This window comes from Melospiza georgiana, chromosome 12, assembly GCF_028018845.1.
Source record: "Melospiza georgiana isolate bMelGeo1 chromosome 12, bMelGeo1.pri, whole genome shotgun sequence".
Lineage (NCBI taxonomy): Eukaryota > Metazoa > Chordata > Aves > Passeriformes > Passerellidae > Melospiza > Melospiza georgiana.
In genome coordinates this window covers 5,553,540-5,580,797 of record NC_080441.1, presented here as the reverse complement: position 1 = coordinate 5,580,797, position 27,258 = coordinate 5,553,540, and the positions used below count along the sequence as shown (strand labels likewise).

Here is a 27,258-nt window from a genome sequence, read left to right as displayed (position 1 = left end):
TCTGTGGCCAAAACCTTGGCCAACACCTGCAAACCAACCGGTCCCTGGGCCACCAGCCTGTTGGGATCAGGCCAAATGGATTTGTAAGCAGGGGAGGGGCCACGAAGCAGCTGAGGGAGCTGAGAACCTCCCAGTACCACATCCTGCTGGCACCTCTTCATCTCAGGAACTTCAGGACCAAGGCCTACCTTAGGTTTATGTAAGGATAAAACAAGGAGGCAAATCCTTTCCACAAACACTCAATCTCAGCTCCAGAAGCACACAGCTGCTTTCTGGGAATTAGCTCAACATTTTCCAGATCCACACAAACATGGAGCAAGACAGAGCCACTTCTCTGTGCGTGGAGCTTTTGCGCTGCTCCCTCCAACTGCTGCTCCCCACCTGCACACAGATCGTTTTCCCTGTGTCCTCCAATTTTCCTCATTTTTTTCTCCTCCATTTCCCCTCTTCTCTAACAGCAGGGCCGTTTCCAGATGACAGCCTGGGCAGCACAGGAGAGGAGAAAAACCTGAGGCATGTATCTCGAAGCCCTCACACAGCTCTTCCAGCTTTTCACCACACACAGAGACCTTTATTTCCCCCAAAAATTCTGCTTTGTCACAAGAACAGCTTGTGATGATCGTCCTAGGGAAGACCAACAATAGCTCCTATGCCAGAGGCTGGTTCTCTGGGAAATTCTCCTTTAAAATACACAGTGAAAAGCAACATTTATCACAAGAAAAGGAGAGGAAAAAAAGGTCCAAAAATTGTCACATGCTGCCTGAACATAGGATTTCAGCCAGTACTGGAGACGAGGTATTTTAGTTCCTAGGGATGGTTGAAGACAAAAAGGAATTACACTCTTGACTTGTCTTCACAAGGACATGTCTTCAGATTTATCTTAACCCGGAGGAGTGAACAGAGCAACTCTTAAATTAACAGGGAAATTTATCGTGCCCTCAGAGAACCCACTGTAATTTCAGGGAGAGAAGGGGGAATCTGCTGCTCCTCTGGAAAACACAGCTTGATTTCCCTGTTTTAAGGTGGGACGGGTTAAAAAACCAGAAAAACTAAAAGTTAGCTCAATCTTAAGGCTGGAACAACTCTCAGCATTAAGAATCACCCTCCTCTACCTTGCCCACAATGCAGGAGGAGGAGGATAATGGCTCCAGCTTTATTCCTGCCCCATTCCTGAAGTGTCCAAGGCCAAGTTGGATAGGGCTTGGAGCAACCTGGCATAGTGGAAGGTGTCTCTGCTCATAGCAGTGGGTGGAACTGGATGAGATTTAAGGTCCCTTCCAACCCAAATCATTCTGGGATCCTGTGATTGCCACCATCCCCAGTTCACAGGTAACATCCCAGCATCATTTCTCCTGGTGTCCAGGGGGTGGGAATGATTAACTACAGCCACTAAAGCTTAAAACAAGTATTTTTTTGCCAGCTGAGCAGGTGGAGAGGGCTGGCAGCTTCATCCCTTAGAGTCCCTGAGGTGATTTTTGGGTGGCATCCGTGGCTGGCCACCTGCAGAGCCAGGGGACCATCGCAGCCAGGCGTCCCCACGCCCAGCGCCTGCCGGCCCCCAGCTCCCGGCCCCGCAGGTTCCTTGGGAGCGATCAGGTGGCAGCGTCCAATTTCCTCATTGTTTCGGGAGGTGTTTTCTGATGGGAAAGGTGAAAAGGGGATTTGTGAGCCTTGTAAACTGATTCCTCTGAGTTGGGTAAACAACGGGAGCTCTGTTGGCAGCAGGATGCCGGGATGCCGGAGCAGGGAGATGGGATTAAAGTGCAGCCTCTCCCGTGCCCTGAGTTGGGGGGCTGCTGGTGGGGCCCCCAATCCCTTGCAGAGCCCCCCTAACTTCCCCTTGGGGGTCCAAACTACAGGATCTGATGGAGTGACCGGGGGCTACAGGTGGGACCTGCTGGAAGAGCCATGGACTCAGCCAGGGCCCAGTGCTGCAGGCATCCCAGAGAGGGTTTGCTGGGACAGGAGGAAGAACAAGCTAAGAAGGAAAACCAAGCAAGTCAGCCAAAGGAGTTATACTGGGAATGAGACCCCACTCCTCCACATCCCCCTCCCACGCATGCACCTCTCCTCCACGTGGGCACACATGGATAGACATGGATGAGCCAACACATTCCCAGCAATCCCACAGACACAAGTGTCCTGCATCTGGAACCTTAAAATCCAACAGTCCCTCACCTCTTTGTTAGGGAAGACTAAAAAATGGCTTAAAAATACCATTTTTTAAAATAATAGGTTGACATATTTTCCAACTGGTCTCCCCCTGGATCCAGGCATTCCTTCAACCACAAAATCTCTGGGGCAGCATCACCTTTCCCCACGTCCACAGCATACAATGCCCCTCACCTGATTTCAGGCTTGGCAGAAACAGAACAACATTTCCCAAGAACCTTCTCCTTGCAGAAGATGTTCTAACGCTGATGCTGACATACATATAAGATGACATATGCTAAATGCTGTTTGCTTCAAAGAAATCCAAAAATAACTGGATCTTACATGGAGGACGTGTACGTCTGGCAGGGAAGGCTGACAGTGCCCGGCAGAGCGAGACCTGCAGGAGCTGGGAGGTTTCCTGGTGTCTGGGCAGCTGAAGCCCCATGGGCCCAGCTCTCCACACCAACAGAGCATGTGAGTCCTTCCAGACGGATCACAGCTCCCACCCACCGGGAATCTCCTCAAGGAAGGGATGGGAAAGGGCCAGATCCAGTAAAGAAGCCAAAGCTCCATGTTCAAACTGGGAGTGGGATCCTGAAAAACATTCCCGAACCCTGTGATTTGCTGGTGCCCAGACACACACAGATCCAATCCTGCCCTCTCTGCCTCACTTGTCCAAACCTCCCTGGGACACAGCAGCCATGCCCAGGCACGGGGGACTCTCTGCCACCTGCCAGAAGAATCAGTCCTGTCCCCAGAGCCGTTTTCCAGACCCCAATGCCACAGAGCCACATCACACTCCTGCCATTGGAGGGTCCCTGCACAGCTCGTCCAAAGCTCCCTTGGTGACACTCAGCCACCTCTGCCTTTGTCTAAATCTGTATTTTCACAAAAAAAGAGAATTGAGAGGTCAGTAGTAAAAACTGGAATCTAACTTGGGTGACGTGGAATGTCACAGGTCAAACAGCATTACCAGAGACAACCACATGGTGCTCAGGGAGCTTGAGCTGGGAACATCAGCCACCCCCTGTCATAGGGAGAGGTGTTCCTCCTGACATCAGTGAAACAGAGCAGTTCCCACCCACTTCACTTCACCTCTCCAGAGCAGAGGACAATCAAACCAGAGGAATTCCACCTAATCCCAAAGGCCCACCTGATCCCAGCACACCACCAACATCCACAGCCCTTCCCCAAAGTGGTGCCAGTTCACAAAGGCACAGCCCCTTTCTCCTGTTTGACTCCCATTCAGCTCTTGGGAACAAAGATACTCCGTGGAAGGAAGTTAATTACAAGTGGAATGAAAAGGTTCCTCCCTCTGTATCTGTCGCCTTCTCGCTCGTCCATCGCACGGCTCATCACCACAAGAGGGTAAATAGGAGCACACGAACCCCCATGCTCTCAGATCCCACTCCTTTCATGTGCTCCTCTATTATTAGTCTCCTTTAGAAGAGCCTGCCATCTTTTTTCCCCCTGCTAATCTATGGATAATTATTTTCCTTGCCCTTCAGCAGCCCTCTTCTATTTCTGCTCTATCCTTTTGGAGCCGAGGTGGCCACACAGAGCCAGCAATCCCAGGTATCTGAAAGCAGCTCATATCTCCTCCACTCCTTTGGTCTCTGCTGTTCAAGGAGATATTTTTCACCTTCCAGCCCCCCCAGCTCCTCACCATCCCTGGGAGAGGGAACAGCCTCTGCTGAGCCCCCCGGGGCCGTCCCGTCCAGTCCCCCTCCCAGATACACTCTAAGGCCCTTTTTTTCCTCATCTCGGGTTTAATGAGGCCCATTCAACCCTCCCAAAGACAAAAGGCCCTTCTCGTTTCCAAACGGATTTACACGACGCATCAGTGAGGCATAAACGGGTCTCCATGGCAACGCTCACCGACCCCCCCAGCTCTGGGATGCCATTTTACAACTCTGCTGCTCCCCAAAACCCTTTTGTTGCTTCTCTGCCAGCTGGGAGGCTCCTCGCAAGCTGGTAACCCCCTACCCCACACGTCCGGGTGCCAGGGGTGACATTTTTGGAGGTGAAGTTACAAGATGCCCAAGCCAGTGTCCCCCTGGCACAGACACCCCGGAGAGCTCCGCAGTGTGACCGACTCAGGGTCATGGTCAAACCAGGGCTGGCATGGAGAGGAAGGGATGGAAACACCAAGTGCAGGGGAAAACAAACCCAAACTGCCCCTCTCTGCCCAGAAAGGGGGGTGATGCCCAAGGCAGTGTGGTCTGTCCATGCTCAAACACCAGCCCCAGTCACAGCGTGGCTCCCAGCACCTCTCCACAGGGAAACTGGTGACTCTGGTGATTTCCATGGCTTTGGCAATGGCCAAGAGGCCACTCCAGTGCTTCACACAGAGGTTTGGCAAACAGGAGCCCCATGTTCAACACTGGACCATAACTCTCCCCAAGTAGCCTCAAACACTGAAGGCTGAGAGAGCACCTTGCTTACCCTGAGCAGCCATGGAAGCATGGAAGGTGAGATTCAGGGAATGTGGGATGCAGGGAATGTCTCACTGCAGCTCCCTGAGCTTTGCTCACATGTTGCAGTCACTGCCATAGCTCTGAAGACCAAGCCATTGTCCAACATCTGGGGAACACACCAGAGAGCCCACTTTTTCAGGAAAATACCCACCACTGCTGGGTTTCTCAAGCAGAAAGTCAGGAGCAAGATCCTGGTTTCAACTGCAAACCTGCAGCTTGTGGACAGGTCTGCTTTCCCCTCCTGCAGTCCAGACCCCTTCTCCTACCACCAGCACAGAGCAGAGGAGGATTCCAGCCATCAGGATGCTGGCAGAACAGGTCAGCAGGCTTCAGGAAAGCTGGCATGGATGCTGTGGGATGCCAGCCACACCTCAGCACCCAGAGCCAGCGGCTGCCACCACAGCTGGTGACATCCCTGGCCCCAGTGACTCAGCCCTCCTGTGCCACAGCAGGGCTGCAGGAAGAGCTTTCTCCCTGAGTTATCCCCATAATTACAGCATGGCCAGGGAGAGTATCCAAGTACCAGACTCCCCACCAGCCTCAAGGAGGATGACAGATCACCACCACCAAAGGCAGCACCCAAAAAAGGAGAATGTTCTCCTTTGTCCCATTGCGGGCTCGGCCAGGATATATCCCAATGCCAGTCCATCACTTCTAGGAACAGCTGCTGACCACCCTCATGCCCCAAGGAGGAAGAAGAAGAGAAGGAGGAGGAGAGGGAAGGCTCCCAGTCCTCAGAGCAGCCGGGCCTGCCAGGAGCAGCCATGTGCTGCTCCATCCTCCCAAGTCCGCGCACACTCCATGCATTCAGACGCTGCACCCGAAATATCTCAGTGCAAACCTAGCAAGGGGAGGGAAACAAAACCTGCTGCTAATTGAGGGATTTTGGAGTCGATTTAATTAGGGCCAGAGCACTGGCGCAGGCTGCTGCTGCCACCTGCAGCACTCTCCGCAGCCGCTGGCGTGGGCTCGGGGGACCCCGGGCTCCCGTCCACGCCCGCCTGGGGTCCAGACAGGGAATGAGGAACACCGGGAGTCCCGCAGGCTCACCCCCGTCACGCACCCACCCCCCAAACCCGTTATTTCCCAGCACAATAAGCACCTCCAGCAGCGATGGAACCAAGGGCTCGGCCAAAAAATAAAAAGGAAGAAAAGCCATATTTTCTCCCTGGAGTCGGATCGTCCCGTTCTCCCCTCGGAGGAATCAAGAGGGGCCGAGTTATCTAATTAATGCTGGCAGAAGCGGGAGGCCGAGGGCTGGGGGGCGGCGGCGGCCCACAAAGGCGGCGTGGGGAGCGGTCTCCCCGCCGCCGCCGCCGGCATCCCCCGGCAATGGGGCCCCACGCTGGGAGTGAGGTAAGAGGGGATTCAAAGGGGGGTTTGTCAGGGGTTTTGTTTTTGGAAACGGGGGAGGGGAAGGGGACAGGGCTTGACAAGAGCTGACAGACAACTGAACAAAACCATAAGGGCCATGAATGGCAACACGGCGCTTTAATTGGCGTAGGAACGGAGAGAGAAGTGAGACAATGAGGCTGGGCGGCGGCGGCAGTGGGCACTCACCTTCTCCTACCCGCACCCCAATCTCTACCCCAACAGAGGTTGGCAGCTGGAGGCTGCACCGTGACCCCCATGCCAAAAAACACCACCTAAAACCCACGGGGAGAACACGGAGGCAGAAGGACAGAGCCCAGCACACGTCAGGCATCACAAAACCCTGACGGCACCAAGAGCAGCACAGTCCCAGCCCCGGGATGCTGCAGATATTAAATGATCCATCGGAAACAGCTCATGTTCCCGCTCGGCTCCGTGTGTTTTCCGGCTTCGGTTTGGCCACTCGTGCCCTGGCTACAGCCCCGCTCATCCGGAGGACGGGAGGCCGGGAGGGGGAGAGAGGGAGAGGCAGGTTAAAAGGGAACACGGTTGGATCAGCGGGGTTCCCACTCCTTCCCTGACCCCTCCGAAATAAAACGGAGGAGATTTCGTCTCCCGGTCCAAAGCAAAGAATTACTTTGGCAGGGGCTGCGGCGGCGGCCGGGCGCCCACTTGGAAGGGAAAGCAGCAGGAATATGCCCAAGGAACCCAAGACAAGCCCTCCCCGCCAAGCCCCGCTCATTCTCATGCAGATCAACCCCAGTCGGGACAGAACGGAGGCAAATTGCAGCCCCCCCCCTCCCCAGAGCAGGGCTGGGGGCACAGGGAAGGGCGGGTGGGGGGTTCAGCACATCAGACCTGACAGAAACCCCAGTGTTCTCCAAGATCCCCCCTCTTCCCACCTCTCACTTTTCAAGCTCAGTTGGAAAAAAAAGAACAGAAAGCTAAGAGCCAAGAGGTGAAGTTACAGCTGGTAGCTGGGCCTTAGGAGAGAAGGAGCCCCTTCCTTCCTGAACCCCAGGACCTGACACCCCACATAACCCTGGCACCCCACAAACACAGTTTGCAGCCAGGAGTCTCAAAACTCCCCACGGGACAGTAACTGAGTGCTCCTGCTGCTGCATTCCAAGGGGTACAAGAGGGCTCCCCAAATCCCTCAGCTTCCCACTTCACTGGCTACCTCCAAAGCAAGGGAGAGGAGCCACCAGCCTCCCCATTTTTCTGAGAAATACCAGAAAAATAAAGCCCAAACATGTCCTGGGGAGCAGTAGAAACCACAAGGTCTCCTGGATTTCCCCTGCTCCCAGAAGCCCCTCACTGTGTCCCAGGGCTGGGGTTTCCATCCCTGGTGATCCCACTGAGGGCTGGGAGGCAGCTCCAGAGCACCCACCCAGGTCCCTGGGGCTCTGGCTCAGCCCAGGGATGCAATGCTGCGGTTTCAAGGATTAATCCCAATGTTAGGAACCGGGCAGGGAGGAGCAAACCCTGCGGAGGGTTCCCCATCCCAGCTGTGGGATGCCCTGCCCTGCCCTGACAGGTCTCCCGGGTTTCGCCAGCCCTGCCAGCCCCTGGTCCCAGGGGAGCAGCGTCACCCCCACCGCGCCGCCCTGACTCACTCCGGGCCCCTTTGATCCCCCGGCTCCCGGAGTGGCCAAACGAGTTCTGGCATTCCAGCCCTGGCTCCCGTCTGGAAGCGCCATCTTCCCAGGCAGCTGCAAATCACCAGCCCTCAGCCCCGGCGTCATTACTGGGAACTTGTTTGGCTGCCACTGGCACCGGGGGTTATTAAGAGCTTCCCAACCCCCATCCCAATACAGGGCATGTGCACATCTGCCCACAGCTGCCCAGCTAGAAGGGACCCTGATGAGCACCCAGTTTCAACCCTGCCATGGGCAGTGACACCTTCCACTAGCCCAGGCTGCTCCAAGCCCTGTCCAGCCTGGCCTGGGACACTTTCAGGGACCCAGGGGCAGCAACAGCTTCTCTGGGCAACCTGTGCCAGCGCCTCTCCACCCTCACAGGGAAGAATTTCTTCCCAAAATTCCATCTAATCCTGCCCTATGGCAAGTGGGAAGCCATTCTCCCTTGTCCTATGTCTCATCCAAAGTCCCTCTCCAGCTGTCCTACAGGCCCTTTAAGCACTGGAAGGGGTTCCAAGGTTTCCCTGGATCCTTCCCTTCTTCAGGCTGAACCAGGTGACCCCATGCTCCTCACTCCCACACCAATCCCACCACTGGCTGGCTGCACTCAGCTGCTCCAGACCTTTGGCCCTGCTCCACGGGGGTGGATGGGGCTGGGTTAGGTCCGGGAGAAAAAGCTGAAGATGAGTCACAGGACCTCAAAAGTTCATTTGTTCTCTCCTCTCTTGTCCTCCTGCACACAACTGAGCCATCACCAAAGCCTGGAGAGCTATCTATCTCTGCAGGGAAGCTGGATCCAGTCTCCTCCTCCAGTCCTGTTCTGGATGTCACCCAGCAGGGCAGAAACTGCCCCTTTCTCCCCGGAACCTGTTCCCAGTGCTGCCCACACCCCTCTTTACTGCGAGGTCCTGTTCTGGAACAACAGCCCAAATTTTCTCCATATTTACACCAAAAAGATCTTCCTCAAGATTTCACCACTGGAAGGATTTGGGACACTCTTGTGCTGACCCTCAGCAGCCCTTCCACTGCCCCCAGTTTACCCAGCTGAAGTCTGAAGGGAAGAGCAGCAGCTGAGGGAGGGGCCAGCAGAGAGGCCAGCACAGCACAGGAGTGTCAGGTTTTAATCCCTCCTCCAGTACAAAGAGATCTGGCTTGTACTTGCTTTTATTTTTAGGCCAGATTTACATGTACAGCTGAACTTCAATCCAATGTACAACTTTCAGCTGGGAATGGGAGAGGAGAGGAACCAGAACCCAGCCAGAGATCTCGGGACTGGTGCTCCTTTCCACCTCCAAGGATGTCACCAGACTCCGCCGGGACACACAGCTCCCACTCCCAGAGGGAGCTTTCACAAGGCACTAAGCAAAGCTCATGTTTAAACCTAAAAATAACCCAGCCCTTGGGCCTGGGGAGGAGGAGGAGGGCAGAGCACCCAGCCTGTCCCGCTCCAGCGCCAGCAGTTTCCAATTGCCTGCGGACGGGGAGTGTTCCCAATCCTCCCCCCGAGACGAAATCCTCCGCCTTGCCACCCACACTCATGGAAGAAAACTGGCGAGAGCCGCAGGAGAGACCAAAGTCTCCCCCAGCCACATCCTGCCCCCCTGCTCTGCTGCCAGATGTGATCCCCCAGAGCCCTGTCCCAAGATCCCGCTAGCTCCAGCGTTCCCAGCAGTGCTCCTCGCCCCACTCAGTGTGTGCCACCAGGCTGGGGCCACGTCCCAGCCGTGCCACCACGCTGGGAGCCCGAGAGGGCTGATGCCACCAATGCAACCAGAGTTCATCCCAAGGCTGGTGTCTGTCTGACACGCCAGTTCCCAGTCCCCAACACAGAGCAATCCTCAAACCCATGGAGCTGTGAGAGCAGAGACCAACCTCCACCTTGGAGCGATGGTTTTGGGGTGCCCCCTAGAAGAGGGAGTCCTTTAACCTGGCTTGGGAAAACTCCAAATGAGCAGCACCAGTGCTGTTGTGGGTCCTCCCCGTCATGCCCTGCAGCCCCTGGCAGGACTCACCCACACAAATCCCTCACCAGACTCCAATCTCCTCCCTGACCCTCAGCTCCTCCATTCTGCCCCTGGCAGGATCCAACCCACAAACCCCTCACTGGACCCCAAATCTCCTCCCTAACCTCTACCTCCTCCATCCCCTTCCTGCTTCCCTCTCCCAGAAAACCCCTTCATGGGGCTCTAGCTTCCAACTATCCCACTTCACTCCAACTCCCTCAATCCATTTAAGTCTTTCTTTGCATGTAAGGTGTTTTTTTCTCTGCCTTTCTCTTTTTTTAACTTATTAAGGAGAAAGTTCAAACCGTTGGCAGTGTCTGCGACGCACTAATTTGGAACTTAGTGCGGTGTCGACATTGCATTAAGTATTTCTGTCAACCATGAGGACACACCATGTCTGTGTAAGAAATTACACCAGCAATTATAGCTAAAGAGGCATGTAAAATTTAAAAAAAAAAATTAATGTATTCAGAAATGATAACTGACATTCTTATTAGGATTAATCTAATTTTAGTAGACTCATTTATATCCTGCCTCTGGATAAAAAATGAGTTTCAATTTTAAAACCTGGATAAAAAGTGGCATTTTTTAAAAAAGTACTTTTAGAAGTCACCCTGCATGATTAAGCGGGATGATAATGCGAGGAAGCTTAACAAAAAGCTGTGCCATTAAAGGAGATATTTGTTAAACAAAACAGAAGCAGAGATATTTATCAAGCCCAGCAGATTATTCCAGGGTAACTCTGGACCTGGCACTGCTGGATGTTGCTTGCGGTCTCAAGTTAATGGAGAGAAAATTGGGAATGGCAGATAACGGGGAAGGGGCAGGAGTTCTGACGGGTGCATCCTGCACCAGCAGGCAGGGAATGGCAACACTGAGGAGAGCCATCCATAGCCTGGATGAGGCCATGCCCACTGGACACAGACAGGCATAATGCAAAGCACAGGAGTCACTCACAGACTGGGAAGAAAAACCCCAAAAGATGTAGGCAGTTCACATATCCAAAAAAGAAAGAACACGAGATGGAACACCAAGGTCCTGCCCGAGGTTTGCCAAACACCAAGTGGGGCTTGGCCCATTCCAGCATGGCCCAGTCCCCCTCCATGGCACTGCCTTAGATGGGACAAAATGTGCCCCTGGCCTCAAGCTCTGGCATGTTTAACTCCATGGCAATGGGTGCTCTGATTGACACAGGTTCTGGCAGGGCACAGGAGCGTCTCTTCTCCCTGTGCCAGCCCACCACACACTTCCATCTCCAGCAACACCTCACCAACCAACAAATCTCCTCATCCATTGAACCAGCCACCCCAGATGAGGAACCAGCCAAGAGGCCTCCTCCAGGCTCACCTGTTGCTCCACATCCCCACATCCACATCCCCCATGTGTCCATGACCACCACATCCCATGGGACACTGAAGAGATCCCAGCCATCCCATGGGACAGGACACAGAGGCAGGAGGACACGGGTAGCCTGCATAGCCAGGATGGGAGCCATGGTACCCACAGGGCTGGGCTCCCTCCTCTCACCCACATCCCCCCATTACAAGGGAATTAAGCACGGAAGCAAAGCACTGAAAGATTTAAGAATATGTGGAAAGACTCAAAAGCCGAAGAGGAAAAAAAATCCCAGGCTGATTATTTTATTTTCTCCTGACAGTTTGAGCCACAATGGCCAATAAATCCCAATTACGGATTTTAAAAATGCTTCCTGCAGACACTTAGACCATCAAGGCAATTCTGGGCTCCCATAACTCCTGGTTTATGATGGTCATACATGTCAGTTTTCCACAGAGCCCAGCATTTCAATAAAATGACCATAAACCTAGATTAGAGATTAAAGGACTGACTCAGAAGTTGTCAGAGGAAGAAACAAGTTCCCCTGCAATTGCTTTGCCATTTTTACCGACCAACAGTTTGGCTTTTTGATGGGTTTATGCCAGCAGTAAATTTTGGGCTGCTGACAGCTCGGTGTGCGAGACAAGTGAAGGCAGCAGCAGGGAGGTGCGGGGAGGACACGAGCCCAGCCCTGGGCTCAGGCGACAAGGCCGAGATGAGAAGTGACAGAGCTCCTCCTGGGCTCCCCAGTGCCAGCATGGAACACGGATGCCAGCTCCGACCGACCTTCCTGGCCCCCCCTCCCAGCCCCCCAACCTGTCAGACTTCTCTCCAGGGAGCAGCTCTGTCCTCATTTCTCCTCCTCCCACCTTGGCGGGGTCAGGAGCTGCCAGCACAGGGGAAGGTGACACCCCGAGAGCTCCCCACTGCCAGCACAGGGGAAGGTGACCTCCCGAGGGTTCCCCATAGCCAGGCAGGACCAGGGGCCCCAGGGATGATGCACTGGGGAGCATCCCCGGGCCCCCCACCAGCAGCTGCCTCTCTCCCCAGCCTGTCTCAGCAGCAGCAACAGCTCAAGGGAGACGCCTTTGAAAGGATAAACGACAGGCGTTTGTTGTGCTCCCGTTTCCTGGATGAATGCGCTGCTTCCTTTTACTAAGTGCTCTCTTAGGAGAAGGAAAAGGGAAAAATAAAACAGCAGCAGAAAGGAAGGAGGATGACTCACAGTGAGGCCACATCTCCACCGACACGCGAGAGCTGCGAGACGGTGCCAAGGACAAAGGCTGGGATCAAAAGCACGGGAGAGGATCAAACACGCGCCCTCCCCGGGGAGGGGGAAGGTTTCGGGGAGCTGCCCGGGGGGAGGAAGGTGGGATGGAGCCGGGCCCTCCCGGCCGCCCATGGGCTGCAAGCAGCCATCTCCCCTTCCTGAGCTTCAGCCACGGCTTTCACCATCTGAACAAGAGCTCCGGTTGCTGGAGCTCAGTTAAGGCACGCACACAGCGCTCCGCACCAGGACACGGGCAGTGATGGGGACAGAGAGCACCAGGAGGGACTGTGGCTGCACACTCAACAGGAGGTGAAAAAATGCCCTTTTCCTGAGGAAATGAAAGAGCTGAGCCCGGAGCTCAGCGCGCCGAAGGGGGCCGGTGCCCTTTCTGCCGGTGTCTCTCAAAGTCTATCAAAAAGTCCCATTTACATCAAAATGCCCTTCCAGACATGCTTCGATTTTACTTTTCCCCTTTCATCTCCGTCCCCCTCCCGCCCCACCTCGCAGCCCCATTGTCCTCGCAGCACCAGGAGCGGGCCGAGCGCGCTGCCAGCGGGAAGGGAACAGGAGAGAAAGAAAAGAGCTGGAAACTAAGGGAGAAGCCGGAATCGCTGCTGGTCCCGCTCCAGCGGGAGCTGTGACCCCATCTCCTCCCGCCTGCTGCTTGGCGGCCGCCCCGGGGGACGGCGCTGGCCGTGTCCCCTCCGCGGGGACGGGGACTCGCTGCCCCAGCCTCCGCTGTCACCCGGGGCTCTGCTCAGGCTCCGGTGGCCACAGACGGTTTCGGTGAGTTTCAACAAAAGCCCGGAGCAAGGGCTGCAGGAGCCACCATCCCCAGCTGAGCAGCACTGCACACCCTGCTCCCAGCACCAAGGACACTGGTGGCACTGGGAAACCGCGACACAGCGCTCTGGGCTTGGTCATGACTGCGCATCCCAACCGGCAATGAAGTGGATCGAGCATAAATGCTTCACTCTGCAGATGAGTCTTTGAAATGCCAGGGGAGCTGGAACACTTCCACAGGTGCCAGTGCCAGACTCTGCTCTGCCCCAGCCCTGTCCCACCTGCCCTCCTCCAGCAATTTGGATTTACTGAGCTGTTTCCTTCCCCAGCCCTGGCCCCAGCAGTGCCACATCCTTCCCTCACTTCTCCAAGACCCTTAAAAGCAGAAGTGCTTTCCCCAGCCTGCCGGATGGACACGCACGCCCAAGACTGAAATCTGCTCCAGGTTCCAAGTGCAAATGAGGTTTAAGTGCAGTTTAACCCAGTAAAGCCCAGCACTAACAATGCACAGTCCCAATGCCATTCACCAGGCTCTGTCCACCTTGCCTGACACAGAGCTTTTCCAGTCCTCCCGTCCTATTGTCAGCATCTATTTTTAACCCCCAGCATTATTTCTCCCTGCGTGACTTCAGACACTCTCTGGGGACGAGGTGGAATTGCTGAGCTGGTTCCAGGCAAAGTGACTCAACTCTCACCTTCAGAAGCCACACAGGAATCAGAGGAGAAGTAAATTTTCCTCCATTCACATTTTCCTTTCTCCTTCCCTCCAAGCTTTGTCTGGGGCTGAAAGCAGGGAAAGCTGCAGGGAGGTAAAGCCTGTATCCATCAGTGAGAACATGCGGCAACACCGTTTCCCTCCCTTTTCCTCCCTGGTACCTTTGTAATCAGCTGGATTTACCTTGGGAAAAATCCACATCAACTGCTGGTGTATACAAAGGTTAGAATGTTAACCTTAGCACAGGTGTTATGAGTGGAGCTCTGAGCTGCCAGGCACAGGGAATCTCACAGAAAGAGGCTCCATGCTGGCAGAAGGGAGGGAGCAGCACAGCCCTCGCGGGGCCCTGGGCCGAGCGCCGGTGCCGACGCTTCATTGCTCCCTTTGAGCTGGTCTTGCCGGCGCCGCAGAGCAGCAATTAAGAAGAAGGTCAGCAGCGAAGCCCTTCAAGAATCTGTCCCTTCAGGGGAATATCCAAACAACCCCACCATTTGCTACCTTCTAATTCCTAAAGCGCACAAGCCCAACGCCAATGCAACGCCAACCCAACGCCGAGCACTCGGAGATGCCTCACGGAATGAGGGATGCGTGTGCTGCGTCAGCCAGATGTTGACATTATTTGGCATTAAGAGCCAATAAATAATCATTAATGCTGCTGCAGCAAGCAGGCTCTCTGCAAGAAAGCCCAGATGCCAAAAACGCCGTGTTTATGGCACAAGGAGAGGCAGGATCCGGGAGAGCCGCCTGCTGTGCACAATGCAGCCGGCGCTGCCAATTCCAGGGCACATCCCAGTCCCCCAGCACTCGGCACTCCTCCTGAAGCCCCAGCTCAGGGGCTGGCAGAACTGGGAGAGCCTCTGCGAGCCAACCTGCTTCCACAGCCACACAGGATCACTCTGGCCACCAGAAGCTCGGGTGACATCAGGAGCTGTTGCATTCCGAGCTGTCTGACACTGCTCCAGCCAGCCCTGTTTTTTGGGATGACTCCCTGGTTTCGCTCACTGGAGCTGGCAGGACGCTGGAACACACACAGCCCCGGAGACAAGGGGAGGCAGCATCTGGAAGCAATTATCCCAGCACTCTTGTATCTGTCACCCACTCCTTTTGTAAGGAACCATGCCCAGGATCAGCAATCTCTCTGTCATAAACCAGAAAAGGGATTTCATCCCTCAGCCCAAAGAGGCAGTGGAGAATTTCCTGATGGAGAGCAGGGAGAGCAAGGCTCCTCCTGCCAGGTCACAGGAGAACTGGGCACAGCAGGGACAGGCACCTGTAGGCATGTTCAAGAAGTCCACTCAGATAAGGAATACAACAATTTGCCTCCTTTGCCTGTGCCCTGGTATGATGCTGCAGCACTTTCAACAATATATTTCTGAGTTTGATGCCCCAAAAACCTCCCAACTGTTTTACAGGCATGGATGAACTTCTGGGAGCTCTGTGGGATGGTCCCCATGCCTCCAACGCACCCCGTGCAATTCCATCCCCAAACCATGTGCTCCATCCTAAACCAACACGCCTCCAGCCTCAAACCATGTGTTTCCATCCTCAACCCACGTGCCTCCATCCTCAAAGAGGAAAAACAAGGAGGAACAGGCCTTGTCTAGGAGAGCAGGAGGCAGGAGGATCCCACAACCCTTCCCCACCACCCTGAACACCCCCTTCCCAGGCTAGGTAGTCACTGCACTCTCCCTGGCATCGTCCTCATCCCACACCATACTCAGGGACAACATGTAGCTTGCACCCCAAAAGGAAAACCCAGCCAAGAAAGGCTGCCCGATGGGCACCAGGGCTTTTTCAGCTGGCTGACACATCCAGAAAATCCCCAGCACCCCAAACAGGGGCACCCCCACCCACCTTCCCGAGCCCACAAACTCCACACACAGCAGAGGGAGGTGGCTCACGAAGACTTTCGTGCCTCTCTTGGATGTTATGAAAGCAGGCAGGGAGCATGAAACTGCCTGCCGTGGGTGGGAGCACCCAGGGCTATGTGGAGAGCCCGGAGGATTCCTCCGCGGCCTGGGAAAGCACGTGGCTCCCCCGCCCCGCACACACCCTCGCAGGGTGGGTTTTTCTTCTGCAGAGACTGGGTGAGCACAAATACCCAGCACAGCCCCACATGAAGGGGGTAATTAGGGAACAGCACCCAGTGCTCACCAAGCCAGAGCAGAGATCAAAAGCAGAATTGAGCATTAAACCTGACCAGGATCGGGAGCTGCTCCTGGGAGTGGACTCCTGTAGGACACCCCCCACCAATCCCTGCATCCCAGAACCACTCACTGCAGGTAGGGAATGCCAAGCCAAGGCAACACAAGCAGGCTTTCCTCCATCCCCTACATCCAGCAAGTCTTCCTGCAGCTCAGGGAAATGAAATAAAAAGAAGGAAAACAGGGAAAAGTTCTTCTACTGCCATTAAATGAGCAGCAAGCATGAAGCTCAACGGATGGAGCAGTGCGAGAGGGCTGGGGGTCCAGGAAGCACAAGGGACTCTCCTCTCCCATTCCCCTCCCTCCACTGCTTTGCCAGAATGTTGCTGCCTCAATTAGTTCAGTAATTAGTGGAGCACAGGCACTGCTAATGGGGGGCAGGAGAAGGGGGGCACAGGGAAAGGGGGTTGCAGGAAAAAGGGGGCACAAACCAGCTGGGATGCACAGCCAGATTTCAGCCTCACAAAATTTCCATGAAAGAAGAATAGTACAAATCTTAAACCCAAACACAGCTGAAGGGGAAATTCCACTGCCTCCAGCCCTTCACACCTCCAAGCACCTTCCTGAAACCCCAATCCAGCCAGGCCTCCTTGGCCCTGTGAGAGGGAAGGGGGCTGTGCATCCCCAATGGCACTGGGATTGCCTTTCCCACCTCCTGGGGAAGCATCTCTTTCTCTTCCTCCTCCTCCTCACATGCTGAGAAGGAAGCTGGGAACAATGGGATGCACCAGTGCCAGCTCCGGCAGGGATGGACACTCAAGGACCACCCACCTGACTGCCCAGGGACAAGGGACAGGCTGGGAGGGACAGCCTGGAGCAGGGGGCACAGGCAGCTGCCAAGACACCCTCCCCTTGCTTGGTGTGAGGGGCAGCTCCCTGTCCTGGTGACATGGGGGGACATGAGAGGCACACAGGGAATTCAGCAACTGCAGGCTGTGGTCACTGAGGGAGGGGCTGTGCAGAGCTTCCTCATCTTCCCCCAGCCCAGCTCTTCCCATAGGAGAGGGCCTGCTGGCTGAGCCATGGGCCAGACCTTCCCTTACAAAAATAACATTTCATCTTTTTTTTTTTTTTTTTAATTTCTTCTTTTGAAATAATTGACTAATTGGCTGAGCCCCAGGTCCGTGCTGGGAGTGGATCCCAGGTCTGCTCTTGCATAAAGCCTTTATTATAGACATCACAGGAGGACAGGAGAGGAGAAGAGAGGAGGGGGGCCAGGCAGAGCATGGCAGGCCGGGGCGGTGCCCAGAGCACGCTGGAAATTTCCCATCGCACCCAGAGGGAGGAAGCCCAAAAATTAATCCTGATCATCCCCCGCAGCACAGCTCTGCCCTGAGCAGGGCCTGACTCAGCCGGGATGGGCATCACCCGGGGCGGGCATCACCCAGGACAGGCAGCAGCCAGGGAGGGCACCCCGGCCCCAGCACCCTCAGAGCGGGGCTGTGAGTACGTGAAAGGGAGGGGGTCCCCCTCCTCTCCTCCCTTTAATCCCCAGCCCCAAAGCAGAGCCCTTTCAGGGGAAAGTGTAATGCAATACCTGGAAAATTTCTCCCACCCGTTCTCCGCTGTCGGCTGCCAAATTTAAAACATATTTGCTGCCTGGCCTTGAAGAAACGTAACCTGCTGCCCAATTCCAACACGTTCATTCTTTGGGGGGCAAGGAAAAAATTCACAGAGCCGCTGGTGGCTCCTCTGCTTACACCCCACAGCCCTCAGGGCTGGGAGCTGCCAAAAAGCTGCCTGGGAGCCTCTGCCAGCACACACCGGAACGCCAGGAAAGAACAGGAGGGAGGGAGCCCTTGCACAGCAAGAGGTTTTTGAGTCCATGTCCACGAGCCCTGAGAACCAGCTGAGGGTGCCACCAGACAAAAGCCCTTGGAATATGCAACATTCAGGGTAGTACAAAACTCTGGAGCATGGGGAATAGGCAGGGACTTGCAGGGAGAGGATTCCCACTCTGAAGTGGAGCCACCCCATCTCCCTTCACAAGTGGAGAATTGAGGGAGCAGGTGGATGCACACACAGCCCCATTCCTCATCCCACCACCCCAGCTCCTCACCAAGAGGAATTTTCTGCAACCAGGGTTTCAAGGGGAGGCTGGAGTAGTGGGAAGGGGCTGGGGGAGGGCACAATGTGTTTAGCAGACTGAGCGATCCGACAGGGCCCATTAAAGGAAACAATTTGTAATACAATAATTATTATGTCGTTTCTCTGGCCTCTTTCCTAAGCCTCCCTTTAAACAGTTTGAGGCTTGAGGGGCCTCTAGAAAGCAGAAATCTGTGGGGCTGAGGGTGCTTCAACGTCTACATGTGCCAGAATGAGGAAGATGGGATGGACATATGGAACAGACGCTTGAAGCTCTCCATGCAGAGGGAGCTCATCCTGGTTTGCTCACAATCCTTGAGGAACACAGGGAACAAAGAGGAACTGCTGCTCCCCAAGTGCAGGGGATCCTCAGCAGATAAGGGTTCTCTCTGGGAATACTGGATGTGGATCCACACTTGCTCCAACCTGGAGCGAGGCCGGGCCCCGCGGCCACTCCAGCTCGGCTTTTCTGCTCTGAAGTTCTCGGCCACACATCTGAAGAAAGCGGCAGTAGCGAACAACAGAGCGAGAGCAAGCAACACAAATCCCCGGGATAATGAGCCCGGAGGAGGGAGACGGTGGGCTCTGTCTGAGGAGGGAGCAGTGCTTTTATTGGAGAGGCCTAAAAGGGCTATAAATCCTCAGATTCAAAGGCGAACTCAAGCTCTTTCAAGTCGGAGGAAGGCCTGGGATGTGTCAGCTGGGAGGACTAACCACGCCGCGTCCCCTGCTGAAGTGGCCTCTTCAGCAAAGCCGCGGAGCAGCCCGGGATATTACACCCAGATCCTTTCCATATGCTCCGGCCGGCCGCAGGCAGGGCACGACGGCATCCCTGCCGGCACCGGGAGCCGCCCGGCCCCCCGCACAGGAACAGCGCCCACCCTGCCTCAACGGGGGTGCCTCTGTGCCCATTCCCCTTCCAAACCCACTGAGGATTTGCCCCCCAAAATCCCAGCGGGAGCAGGGGGCTGCATCCCTCCCTCTCGCGTTTGGCTGCGATACTACAGCAAGCCCAGACAAAGAGCGCGGAGCCCAGCACCAGCACATCCCTGCATCCCTCCACATCCCCAGGCTGCCAGCCCTGCCTGCCAACCTGCACGCCAGGCCGTGCTCCCACGTTTCAGAAATCCATTAAAAGGGAAAAATCGGTGGCAAGAGGAGACGGCGCCGAGCCTCAGCCCTGCGCGAGCAACCGCAGACGCTGCCCAGCTTAATGAGAAGGAAAACATGGACACATTCTGGGATCAATGGGAATGGTGTAAGGGAGTTTATAGCTCATAAGCCATGAAAAGGCACTTTGCTTTTCCCAAAGTATCTATTCAGAAGAGGTGGAATGGCAAAAGCCAGGCAGTGCAGCTGGTACACAGGGCTGGGCTCATCCTGGTAGGATGCCAGGGGTAAGGAAAGGGATTGCTGGGAAGTGGGATTGTTCGTGTCCCATCAACAGCAGTGACGCAAGCCTGGCTGCCACCAAAACCAGCCAGGACCCCCAAATAGGGAGGGCACCCACTCCAGGGCTTTGAACTTCCCAAACTCTGACCTGAAAGTGCTGGGACAGAAGGATTTGGGACAGTTTGTGCGGTGTCTCCCAAGTATCCCAGCCTGGCACATCCACGCTGGCACTAGCAAGGGCCAATCCCTGTTAAACCAGGTGACTTCAGTCTTCTCACCACAGCCCAGCCCCAGCAGACATGACACATGTGGATCTCTGTGCAGGCACAGCACCACAGAGGGATGGAACCTTTGAAAAACACCAAGAGGAGCTCATGGCTGGACACCAACCAAACCCCCGGCTCTGCCCTCACAAAGCCCCCCTGGAAAAGCTGAGTCCCATGGCCTCAGAAAGGGCAAGCAGCCCACCTGGGAAGGGCCGGCTGCGGGTAGGAAAAGGTTATTCCCGAGCAGGCGAGCCAGGGTTATAAATAGCTGGCATTTTTGAAGTGCAGCTGCTCAGCTCAGCTCAGCTCGGCCGGGGCAGCGCTGCCACGCCGGCACCTGAGCCGGCTCCGATCCCGCCCGGGGGCTCCGGCAGGGAGAGCTCACAGAGAAGCCACTGCTCACTGCAACACCACGAGGAACCCCCCAAACCTGTCCCCTCATCCTCCAGGGAGGAGGGACTGGAGGCCCCCGAGCCGCGCTCCGGGGACCGCCCGCAGGCTCCGCTCCAGCTCCAGCAGAACCTGCTCCACGGAAGGGCAGGGGCCAGGAAAACCCCACTGTGCACAAACCCAGCCTCACCGAGCAGGACGTTTAGCCCTGGCTTGTCCGACTCCTCTGGGACCAAGCCTGGACAGGCTGGGGAAGCCAGGAGTGCCAGCACTCAAAGGCTCAGCCGTGAGCAGAGCACTGGGGATCCAGCCAGGGATGGGATCCTGAGACTCCGTGAGCCCAGCACCACTGCTCCAACCAGAGATCCCAAGGCTCCAGCACAGCCCTGAGCAGATCAGCACGGTTCAACAATAGATGGGACCCCAAAGCTCTGAGCTGGTGATCAAACAAGAGACAACGCAAAAGGGGCAAGAAAACCCCTCCCAAAGGATGCCAGGACTGCACCAACCCTCTCCACAAGCAGGAGGACCAGCACCACCATCCCTCCTGCTCTCCAGAGCAGGATTCTCTGCCACACCACCCGATCCAGAGCAAGGGATGGGAAGGGGAAAAGCATTGAGAAACAGCAGCAAGGAGCTGGGTTCTCCCTCAGCCCTGCACAACAAAAGCCCCACAGCCCGGCCGGCCGCGCATTCCTGCCCAGATGTGACGCCGCGATAGCGCCGAGCGAGTCCTGCTCCTGCTCCCTGATCCCAGCAATCATTAATTAGAGACAGAACGGAATCAGCTTTGTTTCTCCCCACCCTATTCCAGCTGCCAGACTCCAAGTAGCATGTGCTACTGATCGCTGCAAGATGTTTTCCCACTGGAGTCCAGCGCTCCTTGGGCAGACAGGCTCCCCAGCAGCACGGCCACTGCTGTGCCAAGGACAGGGTGCCCTGCCACAGGGGCAGCGAGCACAAAGCTATGGGAAAGCTGGGGGGAAGCTGGGACATACAAATCCTACAGGGAAACAAGGGATCATCCCCACTGCTAAGCCTCTGGTTTACAGGGGACAATCCAAAAAGCTCCTGAAGGACGTCATGCAAGCGACTACTCGTGCACTCTGGCTCTTTGTGATCCCCACGATCTCTAAAAACATGGACAGGGCTTGGGGGGATCCCTGAGCCCCCAGTGAAACTGTTTGGGGGAGCCTCTTAACACCTCATGAAGCTGCTCAGAGGGACCCCCAGCCCGCCTGACCACACCACCAAAGGCACATCCCGCCCTGCCACATCCAGCCTGTTTGGGATGAGAATTCAAGGGAACAACTTAGACCCCAAAGCAACACAGGAGCTCAGGTGCAGTGGAGGAAAGCAGCCCCTGCCAGCCCCCTGCCAGCCCTTCCCAGTCAGAACTGGCACGGAAGCCCCATCCAGCCCCACTGCCAGGCAGATCCAAGGAGCTGCAGCAGCTGTTTTGCTCCGGAGAAAGCTCCGGCTCCTTTTACAATCAATCAGCCACCCCATCACGGCTCTTTTTTTCTTTTAAAGGAAGCAGTTAAATCCATTTTATGGAATCCAGCGGTATTTACCCTGCTACTGCAAGAGCCGCAGCCCTGCCTTCCCCTTTTTTTTAATTTAAGTTAATGAAGTCATTCCCAACCGACCTGCAAGGAGCCCTGGGTGCTCCTTTCCCCCTGGCACAGGCAGAGGGAGAACGCCTCCGGTGAAACGTGGGCTGGGCACGGAGGGTTCTGCCTTGTGGGGAGCAGGAGCTGGGAGGGCTCCCAAACGCCTGGCACCCAGCAAAGGGTCCCCCCCCTTCCAAAGGGAAGGTCCAACTGGAAAACAGGCTGTTCAGGCTTGCTCTGCCCATGCCAGCCTTTGGAGATGAAGCAAAGCCCTGTAACGGCCAGGGTGCACATACAGGATATGGGATTCTGGATGGGACCACAGAATCATAAATCCTGGAATGGTTTAGGTTGGGAGGGGGCCTTAAAGGCCATCCACCCCACCCCCTGCCATGGGCAGTGACACCTTCCACTAGCCCAGGTTGCTCCAAGCCCCGTCCAACCTGGCCTCAGACACTTCCAGGGATGGGGCAGCCACAGCTTCTCTGGGCAGCCTGTGCCAGGGCCTCCCCGCCCTCATATCCAAGCATTTCTTCCCAATATCCAACCTAAACTTCCCATCTCTTTAGTTTAAACCCATTCTCCACCTCTCAGCCCCAGGAAGGGGGAGTGTCTACAAGTCAGAAATTACTTTTAATTAAAAATAAGCAGCGAGTTTTCCCTATTGCCTAAATCCTGACATCGCGAAGCGCCTCCCGCGCCCACGGCTCCCGTAATTCCATCCCATCTGCTCCGACAAGTGCGAGCCCCCTGCTCCAGAGCTCCAGGCCAGCCTTTCCCCTCGGAAACAGCCTTCCCACAAGCACTTTGTCCCTCGTAAAAAGGCATTAAAAGAGGCAAAGATCTGCCAGGCTTCAACCCCAGCGCTGACAGAATTCCATGGGACACCATCATGTCATTAAAAGCAGAATAAAAATACCACGAAGGATTAGACTTTTGTCTGGGTTTTTTTTTTTCCTCTTTCCCTCACCTTTTTTTTTTTTCTTAAATAAATGCATTTATTTGGTTTTTAACAAGTTTGGAACTGAGCAAAACTTTCTGGAAGGGGAAGAGGGAAAAGCAGAGGCGAAAGGAGGCGTTCTCCAGAGCGGCGTGGATGATGTGTCCCATTTCCCCCACCTCCTTATTAAAATACTTTCTGGGGAGGCGAATTCCAGCCTGAAATGAATTTTCCAAACCATATTTTATTAGGAATGTTTCCCTTTAACGGTCGGTACAGGAGCCCACCAGGGTCAATATTTCTCCCAAATTACAGCCGAGGGAGTTGAGAAAGGATTTAGCCAGAATTCCTCTGGCAATTCCCGGCTGTCCAAGGAGAGCACGCTCCCACCGCCCCCCGGCTGCGCAGCAAAGGGGACGAGTAAATCCCAGAAGCACTTTCCCCAAAGCCCCCCTTGGACACGATGGAATAAATTAAAGCCATATTGCCTCTCCAAGCCCCCTTCCAAAGAACTCTACAGGCATCCCAGGGAAAGCTCACTCAGAGGGTGAGCTCATCCCAAGCACAGGTTTGAGACAATTATCACTTTTTCCAACAAAACCGTTCCTGGGCCTATTTTTTTCTCTTTCAAGCCCCAGCATCCTCACAGTGGGAAGTGGGTGATGATTTCACCCGCTGCCTTTGGGACACACACCCAGGAGCCGACCTGGGCTTCCCAAGCCAGCAAACAGCTTAAGCCTGACTTAACTCGATTAGGAAATCATTCCATCTATCGGATGTGTTATCAGTATCCCTCTGATAACACCAGGAGCCCCAGATTCGCTGGTGGAGAGGGAGCCCACAGCTCCCAGCTGCCTAGAAAGGGCAGGAAAATATTTTCCTTATTTACAGCAATCGCGCTGAGGCTGGCCAGGCCCAGAGCCCCACGCTTGCTCCTCGGATTCGTTGGAAAATTCCACTTAGCTGTGTTATTTTTAAAGGCTTTAGCTCTCTTTACTCTAAAAACAAGAGTTAAAGCTCAGCAGAATGGGATGGGGGCTGGCACGGCCCCGGTGCTGCCCCAGGAAGTGGCTTGGAAGCCCAAGTACAGTGGCGAGGGGTTTTTATGGATCTACCTGGAAGATAATCCCAATCCAACCAAGAGCAAGAGATTTCCTACAGCTGGAGCCGGACTTTGCCCAGCACAGCAATGCCCTGACTGGTTTCCTCAGCTGGGTTTGCTGGGAGCGGCCGTGAGGAGGCTCTGCCCGATGCCACGCAGCCGGCAAAGCTCGGAGCCGGGAAAGAAAGCGACGGATCCCAAAGATGGATCCCGGACACGAGGATCAGGGGCTGCTCCACAGGGGCACAGACTGGAGGGATCTGAGTGGGATCACAGTCAGGCCCTGAAAGCCCCAACTGAGGCAAAACATTTCCATGGGTTTTGCCTGTGCATGTCCTGGCAGAGCCATTTCTGGGTGGAAACGCCGACGTTCGGGCGCTTCTCACTCTTCTCCAGTCCCTGTGGGGATACAGGGATGGGGAAGCAGCCACAGGAGCAGCCCCACATGGGATGGCACATTCCCAGAAAGCTGGGTCCAGGGCAGACAACCTCTGAGCTCCAAATCCACAGACAACCGAGAGCAGACAACCCCCGAACTCCGAATTCCCGGAGAATGGAGAGCGGGCAAGCACCGAGCTCCAAAGCGGGGTGGAAGTGAGGGTGGCAAAGCATCGAGCTCCAAACTGGGGGAGGAAAAGCACCAAGCTCCAAACTGGGGGAGAACTGGGGGTGGCAAAGCACCGAGCTCCAAACTGGAGTAGAACCAAGGGCAGACAAACTCCAAGATCTGAATCTGGGGAGAAGAGAGAGTGGGCAACAACGAGCTCCAAACTGGGAGAAAACTGGAAGCAGACAAACTCGGATCTCTCAACTGGGGAAACCAAGGGTGGACAACGACAATTCCTGAATTCAGGGGGAACTGAGAGTGGGCAACCACTGAGAGCCAAACTGGGGAAAACCAAACCCAGACAACCTCTGAGCTCAGAACTAGGCGTGAACCAAAGGCAGAAACCACTGAGCCCCAAAAACCGGGAACAGAAAACCACCAAGCTCCCAGTTCGGGAAAACCAAGGAACCCCTCAAGCTCTGCCTGGGCACCCCATCTCCAAGGCCACCACTCCAGGGCTCAGTGGGAAGTTCTGGAGTGTCACCCATGTGCCAGTCAATGGCCATGGCCTCCTCCCAGCCTCCCAGTGCTCAGGAGCTTAAGGAAATCCAGGGAAAAGGAAAGGAAGAGGGGTGACATGGCATCCTCCAGCACCAAGCCGGAGCCGCCTCCACCTCCAGCTGCCTTTTCCCAAATAAAAACTCTATTTTCTGGAAGCAATTTGCCTGCCCCTCACCAAGCTCACGAATCCAGCGGGGCAATTCCTGAGGGAAAAGGCTCTCTCTGCTCTCAGCCAAGTGACACAACTCCCAAAGAAAGGAAAGGAAAAACACACCGAGGAGAACGAAGCCACGGAGCCGCCGTCCCGGCACGTCCAGAGCTGGGGACACGCAAAGTGTGCCTGCAAAGTTCCTTTTTCCCCACCGAAAAACCACGGAAATAAACATTTGGTTGGAATACGTGTCCAGGCAGGAAGGTTGTCCAAATTGTTTCGGTTCTTTCCAACCCTCAAAAACTCTTTGGATTATTTTTGGGTTATTTTTTTACCTTGAGTAGTGTGGTGGGGGGAAAAAAAAATAGCAGCAAGCTAAAAGCAGGAATTTTTTTTAAGAGAGAAAGGAGTAAGATAAATAAACATTCTATGATCTACAAGATAAAGCTGAGCAAGGGCCACCGACCCATCCTGACCACCAGCCCCGACGTAGGGGTGACCAAACACCCCCCACTCCTCCTCTTCCTCGCCCTTCATATTGTTCCTACACGGCAGCCGCGTCCATATCCAGAGATTTATATAAAAATCTATAAATTTATAGAATTTAGGTGGCTCTACAGGCGGAGCAGCCCCACCGCCCGCTTTGTTCGGACCCAGCCCGACGTGGGGGCGGAACGAATCCCCTCGCTTTCCTCCGCGGCTGATTTCGGATGAGAAAACCCAGAAAAAAACAGTAACAATAATTTAAAAAAGGTAATAAATCCAAACGCTGGAGGGAAGCAGCGATCCGGGGAAGAAAAAAGAAAAAAAAACGAGGCGTGAAAAACGAAAAAAAAAATTAAAAATCAAGAAACAAAACGTGGTTTTCAAAAACAAAAACGGATTTCAAGGGAGGAAAAGCTGCGAGAAGTAAAAGCATAGTTAAAAACGGGGGGAAAAAAAGGGAAGGAGATTTTTTTTTTTGGTACGAAAAGCAGCGCGGCGCCGCGGGTCCGTCCTCAGCCGGGGGTCGCTCCGTCCGCCGCCCGCAGCCTCCAGGCGCGATTTTACCTTGAAAACCTCGCTGTTTCCATTAAATCCGCATTTAGAACGCGGTTTCGGTGCCTTTTCCCCCGCGGGGGATGCGAGGCGCGTCCCTCCCGACCCCCCCCCTTCTCTCGCCGCACGTACTTGGGGTTCGCGGAGCTCCACGACACCGGCTCCAGGCTCTTGGCGAGCGGCGCGGCGAGGCGGCACAGGGCCAGCAGGACACCCAGCAGCCACCGCCCGCCGCGGGGCCGCGCCATCGTCCCTCGGCGGCGGGACGGGCCGGGCGTCAGGCGCCCATCACGCTCCGCCGCCGCCTCCTCCCGCTCCGCTCCCCACCCGCCGCCTCCGCCCGCCCCGCACCGACTGAGGCGCCGCCCGCCGCGGCAGCCGCTCTACCCCTCCGCGCAGGCAGCGCCGCGGACAGCCCGGACGGGCGGCCAATGGCTGAGCGGAGCGGGGGGGGCCTTGCGGGAGGGCACGCCCATTGTGGGTTCTTAAGGGGAGCGCGGAGGATTTTTGCTTTTTTAACGCCCCCCCCCGCTTGCCCGCCGTTGCTACCGGGTTACCGGGGGGAGGTGAAGAGGCGACAGCGTTGGGGACGAGCTGGCAGAGCGCCGGTATGGGCGCAGCACCGGCCCGGCCCCATCCCCGCCGAGCCCGGCAGCCCCCCCGCTGCGCGCCGCGCTTGGCCTCGCCCTCCCGTTCAGCCGCGATCCTGCAGCGCCCCCCAGCGGACGCCGCCGGCAGCGCCCGGAGCGGCGGCGGCACCGAAAAATTCCCAAAAATTCCGAGTTGGGACGGGGTAAAGGCGTTCCAACGCTTTGGGTATTCTTTTCCAGCGGACTGGAGAGTATTTACATTTTTAATTTAAAAAATTAATTACTTCTTCTAATTTTATTTTATTTTTTTTCCAGGGTTTTTCAAAGGTTTTGTTCATTTTTCCCCATTTTTTTCAAAAATATTTTCAACTTCTTCGATGTTTTGGAGGGTCTCTGAAAAATTTTGAAATATTTTTACTTTTTTTCAAACGGTTTTTAAAGGATCTTTCAATATTTTGGGGCTTTTTCCTAAAGTTTTTTTTAAAAATATTTTACTTTTTTGGAATTTTTTTTGAGCATTTTTCAGTTTTTTAAACTTTTTTCTCTTTTTTAAAAAATTTCTAAATTCTTTTTACTTTTTTGATGGTTTTTAAAGTAATTTCTAACTTTTTTGACTATGTTTAAAGTTTTA

At 55.0% G+C, this 27,258-nt stretch overlaps 1 protein-coding gene across 2 annotated transcripts in view; it reads right to left on the bottom strand.

The window, feature by feature from the left end:
• EFNB1 (ephrin B1) overlaps positions 1-26,298 on the bottom strand; it is a 47,255-nt gene extending 20,957 nt beyond the window's left edge. Inside the window, exon 1 of one of the 2 annotated variants that reach the window (XM_058032969.1) lies at positions 26,170-26,298. In XM_058032969.1, coding sequence (XP_057888952.1) covers positions 26,170-26,285 — 116 coding nt within the window. In that variant the 5' untranslated portion in view covers positions 26,286-26,298. Of the gene's footprint in view, positions 1-13,728; positions 13,752-26,169 lie in introns of those variants that run through there. The other variant, XM_058032970.1, reaches the window with a different exon arrangement.
• Positions 26,299-27,258: the final 960 nt, after the last annotated feature.